Genomic DNA, 9909 nt, shown 5'->3' with positions numbered 1-9909 from the left:
GGAAAGAAAATCAGTCTGGCACAGCCTTTGAAAAGGCTACTGAGCCCTAATCTACTAGGATTATTCTTTTATTTTTTCTCAGAAACTTCAATTACTGCAAAACATTGGCTTAGGGGAAGGGTATTTTGTTTTGTTTTGTTTTGTTTTAACTTGCTATACTCCATTCCTAATTATTTCCTCAGCTCAAGTCTTTAACAGTATGGAATTGGCATGTTTCAGATTCTCAACAGGTATCAGTAGATTTTGCTAATGGGTATGGGTTTTCCTCATTTAAGACCAAAATGCATCTATGCTTCAGTCTTGCATTGATGTAAAATTTTTGCATTACAAATCCTGATTTCGAGAAAATGACATAATCCCCCAAATCCATATCATTAGGAGTGACTCAAGGAATGACTTAAACAGCCACCAGGTTCACTGTGAGTTTCTCAGCCACTAATGCTGGGTCAGGCCCTAACTCAATGAGACTGTTTTTAGCAGAGACGTGACCATAGTGTTCAGCAGACATCTTCTGTTCAGATTAGATGCCTTAAGCAGTCAATCAGCTTTCTAACATTGCAGTTTGGTTTGGCCTTTAATGTTATCTTAGTTCTCCTCATCCTTTACGTCTGCGTTTCTGGTATGTTCTAGCGCTGTTCACTTTGGATATGATTTCTTCTTACCTACTGTATTTGGGTCCCAAATACGCAGCTGTTTTTGCGCTTAAGAAAACCAGGGTAAAATTGCATTGGAATTGCACTAAGCTACAGCTTCCCACATGGTATGTTACTAAACTACACACCAGTTGCAATTCTGAAATGATCTGTAAAGGTTACCACAGTAACAGCAGGATGCCATCTTATTTATTTTGCACATGGCTTTTAAAATTCCCTATCTGAAAGTACATCAAGTCTCTGTGGAGCTCTAACATCAATGCCACATTCTATGAAGCAAGGAAAATATAATATTTTTACAGTAGGTCTTTAAATCATTTCCTGACAACAAATCAATCTTACAAGAAGCCTTGTTGGTGTTATGAGTAAGAGAAGGAGAGATTTTGAGATTAAAATATAATAATAGTAGGCTGTCTCCATGAGTTTGCCCTTTTGCGTATCAAACTATAGCATTCTGCTACTGAGATCTAATTAAGCCCCACCAATCAGATTTATGATAGTGCTAATAGGAAGAAGGATCGTATAATGCTGTTAATATGTGCTTTATAATTAACATTAATGGCAGTCGTGTGGTTAAATGCCCCTTGCATCACCCTGAAAACGTACCTCTAGGTGCAGCGTTATAACTGCAGAGAAGTAGCAAGACACGCAAAGCAATTGCCCATCTTGCAATCAGCAAAAAAGTTAAGAGACTCCTCAGAAATCACTCTGTCCCAGAACAAAGATTGACCTTGAACTCCTACGGCAAGACAGCTCATCAGGAAGTCCAGTGATATTGGTATCTAGGTTTTTATGAACTAATTCAGGATCTGAGTGAGCAAGGTGTTGAAGGCTTCGCTGGAGGGCCACGTGCCCCTTTTAATATTCCGCTAAGGACTCAGTTGCTTTCTGGAGTGTTGAACACTGTACGGAGCCAGATTGTGCAGAAACAGCACTTTGCAACCCCAAACCCTAGATAACAAGATCCAAAGTCTGTACAGCCATTTTAGGTAGAATTACTCTGACATCTGGATGTTTGTGTCTGCTAAAAATTCTAAGATGTTTTCTTCTCCAGGAGTAGCTTTAGTGGTTAAACTCAGACTGTGACATTCTGCATGCCTTAAATCACCATTATTGTTTCCTACAGAGGTATTTCTCTGTCTTGAGGCCTGTGGATAACATGCTCTTTAATTAGAAAAGTAGTGTTTTACCTCCCTCTCTACAGGGGTGCAATTTATTGCCCAAGTGAACAGCAATGAAAATCAGGCCTTAAATCTGAGCCCTGTCACGGAGCACGTGACTACCTCAACCTTTTCCTCTGTGACCCCAACCGCCCTAAAACCAGCCAACCATCCCGTCCCGCTATGTAACCATCATGTATTTGCTATGTGACATTTATTTTATTTTTGTAGATGTAAATTTAACTTGAGAACAAATCTGTGGAAGTTATAAAAACCAGAGATGCAAACAGGAACTGCAAATTGATATATGCTGAGTGATGAGAACTCAGACTAAAACAGGATATTAATTGTAAGAAATGTGAAGTCCTAGTTTCTCCCCAGCTCCCCAAATAGAAAGAGAGTGGAAATAAATGCTTCAAAGCAGGATATTCTTCGTGAATTAGAGCGAGTGTTTTCATTTTATCTTCCTAATAATGATTTAAGATGACTTTTGCATCAATTTAAGCGCTATAAAGATATGAAAGACTGGAAGGAAAAAGGGTTCCAAAAAAGATCGCCATGCTAAAATACTAAGCAGGATTTTCAAAAGCATTCCAGTGACTTATAGCCTACATCTCCTGAACTTAAACTCTTAAGAGAAAACATTTTAAGGGTGCCTAAGGGTGCAATTAGACTTTGCAGCTCGAGCAGGCCTAATCATTCCCCTCCCTTTTTGTTCTATACATTACAGGTCCCTCTTTTTCCAGGCCCTTACATCAGATTTCAGCTGATCGGACCTTGCACAGAGGGAATTCAGTTAGCCCAGCAGAAGTCACTTTTTCCTTCAGGTTAGCAAGGTGCATCAGCTCGGGGAAGGCTCCTGCAAGCACTGGGGCTCCTGTGTGGAGAGGAGAGAGCGCAGCAGGGACCCGCTTTCGCAGTAGCAGACCCTGACCCGACCTCGTGCAACATGTAACTTAGCACAAGTGGCATAAGAAAAAAAAATCCTCAACTTTCAGAAATTACTTTAGCAGTTAAACAAATTTAGCTTAGTTTAAATTCAGGGCCGTGACGGCCGCAGAGCTCCGGGGGGGGGGGAGGGGGAGAGGGCGCTGCAGGCGCCGCGCCGGCCTTCCGCCAGTCCTGCTGTCCCGGCGAGGGCTAGGGGCACCTCCCGCACCGGGAGCCGAGCCGAGCTGATCCCGGCCCCACAACCGAGCCGAGCCGGGCCGAGCCCGGCCCCACCGCCGCCCCGGAAGCGGTGACCCGGAAGGCGCTTAGAGGTCACGCCGGACAAGATGGCGGCGCCCAGGCGGTGAGGGGCGAAGGGCGCGGGAGAGGCCGGCGCGGCCATGAGCGCCGCCCGCCCGCCCGGCGGCCCGCGGGCGCTGGCAGGTACCGAGGCGGGGGCAGCGCTGGGCCCGGCCCGGGCTGCCGCGGGGCCGGTCGCGCCCGCGCGCTCTCACGCTGCCTTTTTCCTTCGGGCAGGTTTGCTGGCGGGGCGGCTGAGGAGAGGGGCACTGGGGCGGGCGCCGCGCGGGCTGCTGCCCCCGCGCCGCGCCGCCGCCGCCGCGGGCGGGCAGGCCGCGCTGCAGCGCTCCGCCTGCCGCCAGCGCACGGTGAGTCCCGGAGCGCCGCGCTTCGCCTGCGGGAACAGCGCTCGCGTTACGGGCCGCCGCCGCCGCCGCGGCGCGTCGGAGCCCGGCGCCCCGCGCGGGGGAGGGCGCCGCGCCGCGCCCGGCCTCTCGCGGGCGGGCGGCTCCTCCGCCCGGGCCGCGGGGCGCCCCCGGCCGCCCAGAAACCCTTCCCGAGCGCGCCGGGCGGCTGCGGCCCTTCCGCTGCGGCCGAGAAGCCCGCAGCGCGGGCGGCGCAGCCGTGCGCGGCCGCGGAACTCGCTTGGCTGCTGCGCGCCCGTTTGGAAGCGTTGATTCGTGTGCAGAGCCCCGCGCTGTTCAGCTCGGCAGACTGCGGTCTGTCGCTCGGCATTAGGGTTGGTGTTAAAAGCGCTGTAACTGTCCAGCGCCTCCCCTCACCCCTCCCCCAGTAGTGTCTTTCTGGATGAGCGGTTGTATCTAAACAACATAACGGTACTAAAGATGTATTGGGCTCTTCCCTGAGTGCATTCTGGTCCTCAGGTTATGGAACGTGCATGAGATTAAGTCTCGCACCTAGTGACTGCTTCGATCGCAAGAAGCGGGTAGTTGTAGTATTATTTTTTGAGCATCAGTTACTTTTGAACTGGGAGATGGTAGAGCCTTCCACGTGTGGGTCACCGCATCTCAAAACTATTTTTTGTCTTTCGCTGTTGATTTGAGCTGTATTTGGATTAGTTACTTAGAGTTGAAAAACTTCAAATTCTCCTTCCTCATTATAGTAGTTAATTTGTACAGCCTTTAAGGTATAATTAGGTAAAAGTGGTATCTTTTTGCACTTATTATGCTCGATGTATATTGAAAAATCTTAGCAAGGAAAATTGAAAGATACGAGAAGCTAAGTGCTCTTTTTCTTCCTTACTTTATTTTATAAGAGACGTAAAAGAGCAGAAACAACTGCCTCCTAACTTTCCATGCAATATATTGTTCCTTGTAACCATTGTAAAAAACTGTCAAAGTCTAATAAACAAACATGAAGTTTGGGATAGGTAGTAATTAATGCAAGAGATCATTTTACGTAATAGGAGGTGGATTGTGTTTTCTGGCATTTTTCTGATTCCACCCCCCCCACCTGTGTTGCAAGGATGCCAAAAATACGGTGCTTTGGAGACTGGATTTTTGTGGGCGTGCTTGTAGCTCTTTGTTTAAAGATGAAGTAATAGGTTGTAATCTGGTAGTTTTGATTATGGATAAAACAAAGTTTGCAGTTGAAACTACAAGGGAAAGAATAATGTGCCTAGAAGCAATTTTTCAATTGTTGTGGTAGTTATGGAATGGAAAACTAGATTTGTTCTATCTTGTTCAATTTCAGAAACATTTTTGCAAATGAAGTAAGTTTTTGAACTTCAGACTAACTGAACATCATATCATCATATAAAGTTTTTCTCTTAAGAATAATATAGCAATAATATTGGTGTTGTTAATAACTAGAAATGGACAGCAACAGCTTCTTACTTATTCATCTTAATATTTATCATTCTATATAGTATGTCACACAACACAACAAAGACCTCAGCCAACGAGCAAAACCTAAGTCAGATTCACTTGCACCTCCTTTTCATGAGAGTCAACAGCTAGGTCAAGGAAGAACAGTTATACACAAGACTACACCAATTTCACCTGTTCATCAACCTTTGTCTGAGACATCAACCAGAAATGAGCTGAGAGAAGTGACTTCAGCTGCAGAGATAGAAGGCTCAGTGTCATCAGTAAAAGCAGGATCCAAGGAAGAAAGACAATGGAAAGAAATGAAGCTACAGCTGGATGACTTGCCAGGAATATTGGCACGTTTGTCCAAAATTAAGCTTACAGGTACTACTGGTATTTTTTCACTTCTGGGCGTCCTGTCTGATTTCAGAGTTCTTTAACATGTTAATAGTATCGTGTAAGTTTATATAGTAATTTCCACTTTAGTGACGCAAACTGTCTTGGTCAATGCCATCAAATGTGTGCAAAGAAAAATAGTTTTATGAAAGTATTTAATACTTTGGCCATCAAATTTGTTTAAAAGCAGTGAGGAGAGCTTATATCATATAACCAAGTAGCTTTTGGGAATCAACAAGTGTTTGTATGAATCTGTACTCCAAAGAAGGTGAAACTTGATGGTGCTGCTGGTAGTTGTCAGTAGTATTCTTATTATTGTTTCTGCTGATAAGTAGAATAGTTTCTCTTTATTAATTAAAAATACTTTGAGAGAAGACTGAATTAGGAAGTGATTTTAAAAATGTTGCATTAAGTATTTAAAATCTCCTTGCTTACGCTTACCAGTCTTATGTCTTATTTCCTTACCTTTTACTTTGATGGTGGTACTTCTGAAATTCGTATTAAAATAGAAAGTGCAACAGCAGAAAATAATGTGAATAATTTTATGATTTACAGAGAAAACAATTTTGAGTGACCAGTTCAATTTTCTAAAATAAGGTACTTCCCTAGTCAATAACAGGGTTGTACCTTGAAACCAGTTGTTTGTTGAATTGTTGCGTTGGAGCCTAAATACGTTTTACTTTATTCCAACAGTAATATATAATACTTGTAAGTTACTCCTTTGCCATGTGATAGTGCTGTGTATGCTTTATGCCTCCAGAAGATGACTTGCTATGGCATTTGTAAACGACTTAGGCCTTGCATCTTTTCTGTATTAGGGCAAAGACTACAAAAATAACTTCCAGAGTCCCTACTCTGGTGCTGTCTTCAATGGGCAAAAGAAATTCTTGATAATAAAACTGTTCTTTGCCATAATATTTTGTTATATTTTATCAAATAAAAATCCTGAAGTCAGTTTATTTCTCGAAACTTCTTGTCTTGCAATATTTATTGTTTTGAACACATACAGTGAGCGATGGTGTGCTTTATTCTCTCTAGTAAAGCCTTATAGTAAAGCCTTATAGTTTTAAGTGTTGATGAGAAATCTCAAGTTTCAGGTTTAGCAAAGCTGATCTTGTCTATATGTCGAAACATTTTTCCAAATTATTATAGAGACACTCAGACTCTGCATGTTTATCTTATGCTGGTAAAGAGCTGGGTTAGCGGACTTGTGGAAGGAAAAATGTCTTTTAAGACTTTAACACATGCCTTTTGCTTATTATCATTGATAATCTCAGATTTAGGAGTATAAAAGTCCATCACTGGCATTTTTGGAGCTGTGAGAGTTTTTGAACTCAAACTTCAAAATGGCCACAGCTTTGTGACACATACAACATAAACTTGTATGTTGTACTTGTAGTCTTTTATTTTTTCTGCCTGTTACAGGTTTCCTCCCCTCGCCCCCCACCTCAGGCTGTACAATTTTAGTAATACTTTGTTTCTGTAGTGCCCATCATGAATACACTTAGCTCTATGCAAACAGTCTTTCTGGATTATTCATATCTGGCATCTTTTCAACAAGATGATTTTATTTAAGTGGCTCTTTTATGTGAACTTGAAGCCTGTGATAGTTATTGAAGCAGAGTTAAATAAAAAGCTCAATAGATTCAGAAATAAAAAAGTTAAAATGCTATGATTAAATGGACACTTAAAAAAAAAAGTGAATGAACTATTGTTTTAAGCAATTAAAGCATATGTTCTTAATTTTTCTGATACTACTTATGGGTGAACTCAGTGTTAGTTTGTATCATTCCTGAGTATTATTTGTGCTCCTCAGAAAGGGAATTCAAGGACTATGCTAACAGTGAAGAATAACTTTTTCTGGAGGGTGGGGGGGGGAAAAAACCCCAAGAGATGCTTTTTTTGTGTGGGCCTCACTGTTGCCTGGCAGTGATGCCATAGATGTCAACAGCTTCTAGCAGGCTCTTGTTTCAATGCACAAGTTAATATCGACATGCCAGAAAGTACCACTTCAGTTTTAAAATCTGATGGTGCTCGAAACCTGTAGAAGGCAATGGTTACAGATTTTCATTTGCTTCAAGGTCATCTGCTCTTTTGGGTGAATCTGTTTTCAGATGTACTGTTCTTGATCTGAGGTGAAGTGTAGTAGTGAACTTTGTATCTGTTGAGAAGGTATAGAGATAAAAAACAAACAAAAAACTCCAAACCTGGAAAACTCCTCTTCTCACTGTGGTCTTTAGGTTTGCAGAGGGGAAGGTGTCCTTGGGTGGGGAGGTTTTATTGGAATTACAAAGTATAAAAGAGTAAGGTGAGTTTTGCTTGAAGAGAGATTTGCAGGAGGGAAGTTCTGTTATTGGTCTTTTTTGGTCATAGGATGGTGCAGGAGCTGGGAGCAGTAAAATTACTGGGCCACGTGTGCAGAGCAAGGAAATAGAATTAGCTTTTTTGCAAATTGTGTAACCGTGTGGATAAGTTACACCCTATAAGCAGTGTGGTAGCATGGTTCTTTGAGTTCCTTTTTTTTTTTTTTTTTTTTTTTTTTTTAAGTAAATTCTCTCAAGTCAGTTTTTATAAATGACACGCAAGCTCAATTCACTTCACCCATGAAGCTCTGAGAGATCTCATATCCTGTGTGGGTTTTTTGGCTGATGCTTTATTTATACTTTTTAGAGTATAAAATAACAAAAAACAAACTGTGCATTATGCTAAAATGGGGTGTCCTTGTGCCCTGTTCTTTTCCTGCTGCTGGAGTAAAGTGAATGTTTGTTTGTATTCTGAACTGTAATTCACCTTTGAACGGAAATGAATTTAGCCATTACCATACCCTCCTGCTTCATGTAAACTGCAGCTCTTATGCCACTGCCATTAGAAACTGCTTCACAACAGGAAAAGATTTTTTGTTTATATTCTTTCGCCATAAAAAATGATTAGGGAACTTTTAATTTCTTGCAGTGTAATGTACCTTTTTGGTTTCGATTTCCATCTTTCCTCTGTGTCGTTCTCTCTTGGCTGCTCTCTGAACAGCTGTGTCTTACCATCCTGGCACTTAGAAAGCTAATGCGTCTGCCTGATAAGTTTTCAGAATTGTAAATGTTATTGTTTTCAACTTTATTCTAAAGTTCATGCATAGCTGAAAACAGGGAAAAGATGGGATGATATGGTAATAGGAGTAAATCTAATAATTTACAGTGCAAACACATCATTAAGAATTTCAGGTTGTCTCATCTTCTTAGATTTGACCTAAAGTTTATGTTTAAGTAATGTTTCCTCAGTGATCATGGATAAAAATTAAGATGAGCTATGTGCACATAAACACAGGAAAACTGTTCTTCAGTTTTCAATCTTCATTTAATTTGGGCGAAGTGCGATGATGGTGCAATATGCCAAATGCTGAATGTTCTCAGTAGATATTTCACTACAGTATGTGAACATGTTCTCGCTGTTGCTCCCATAGCAAAGGATATCTTGCATGTTGATCGTCTGCCGAGGAAGACTAGCCAAATGTATTATCACATTATATAGCAAATATCTGAGAAGTGGGAATATAAACATCAGTCAGATGTAAATTTAATTATTAATTTCTAAACATCCATGGTGTTCTTTTATCTAAATTGCAAGCTCTATGAGGAAAAGGCTGGCTCTTTAGCATATTTCTACTGTGCCTGGAAGAGTGGAGTCCTGACTCTCAGTTCCCATCGTGGCTACTGTAATACAAATTTCTTTCAGTTGCTTGATGAAAGGCACGCTAATGCCAATGTTTCAAACATTTATCTATTTTTCTCTTATCTTACATTTTAATACACTGCAGTTAACATTTTCATTTGTCTTCACAAACATATTAGTTTGTGTCTGTAAAGATACTTTTTTCAGCACATTGTTCATTAACCGATAGCTGTTTACACAGAATCCGTATGCAGCATCACAGTCTCCGTCCCAAAAGTTGTATGTTCTTTTTATGGCATATCATTGCAAAGCACTTTTATCTTCCCACTCTCCAAAGCCATTTTAGAGTTTTTTGGTAGTTTTTTTTTCAAAGCATATTTTAATAATGGAGCTAATGGAACGCAATTAGCCCTGCCTTAATTACTGAAGACCTGTCTCAGATATGAACGGAACAGCTTCCATACTGAGTAACTTGCTTTGGTTCAGTGTATGCGATATCCAAAGAACAACAGGGACCTGCAAGTGACCCTTCAGATGGACTAGTCCTTTCCTTTTGCCTGCGGCAAGACCAAGTTTAGGTCTGTCGCTCTTGACTGATGTCATCCTATGTTTCTACTGACTGACGTGACTATGTTGTCTTGTGTCTGTTTTTAAAACAACTCAAGTGCGGAGAATCCCCAGGTTCCCCAGGCAGTCTGCTGCAGTGTGTCACTGACCTTACTGCTGAAGGACTTCTCTCTGTGTCTGAAAAAACCCTCCTTTGCTGTAGTTTAAGTATGTTGCTGTTTTTCCTATCCATTAAGGTATCTGGCAACTTTCTCAAAGGAGGCCTGTGGTTTGCTGTGTTTCTCTCATTCAGGATCTGAGATGCTGTTTGGTTTTATGTAGTTCTCAGAGGGTTCAACTCGGTGTCCTGTTAACTTTATATAATAATAGCTGAGAGTGAATTGTCACTGCTTTTGTCATGGTCTGTGCCTT

The 9909-nt window shown here is 41.7% G+C and overlaps 1 protein-coding gene across 1 annotated transcript in view; it reads left to right on the top strand.

The window, feature by feature from the left end:
- Positions 1-3340: 3340 nt before the first annotated feature.
- The window catches only part of LOC134149035 (protoheme IX farnesyltransferase, mitochondrial), a 99618-nt gene continuing 93049 nt past the window's right edge, over positions 3341-9909 (top strand). Inside the window, exons 1-2 of the mRNA XM_062591794.1 lie at positions 3341-3411; positions 4932-5256. Of these exons, the coding sequence (XP_062447778.1) occupies positions 5193-5256 (64 nt within the window). The 5' untranslated portion in view covers positions 3341-3411; positions 4932-5192. The remainder of the gene's footprint in view (positions 3412-4931; positions 5257-9909) is intronic.

This window comes from Rhea pennata, chromosome 19 (assembly GCF_028389875.1).
Source record: "Rhea pennata isolate bPtePen1 chromosome 19, bPtePen1.pri, whole genome shotgun sequence".
NCBI classification, from domain to species: domain Eukaryota; kingdom Metazoa; phylum Chordata; class Aves; order Rheiformes; family Rheidae; genus Rhea; species Rhea pennata.
The sequence above is the reverse complement of the archived record's forward strand: the minus strand, read 5'-3'. Positions and strand labels throughout refer to the sequence as shown.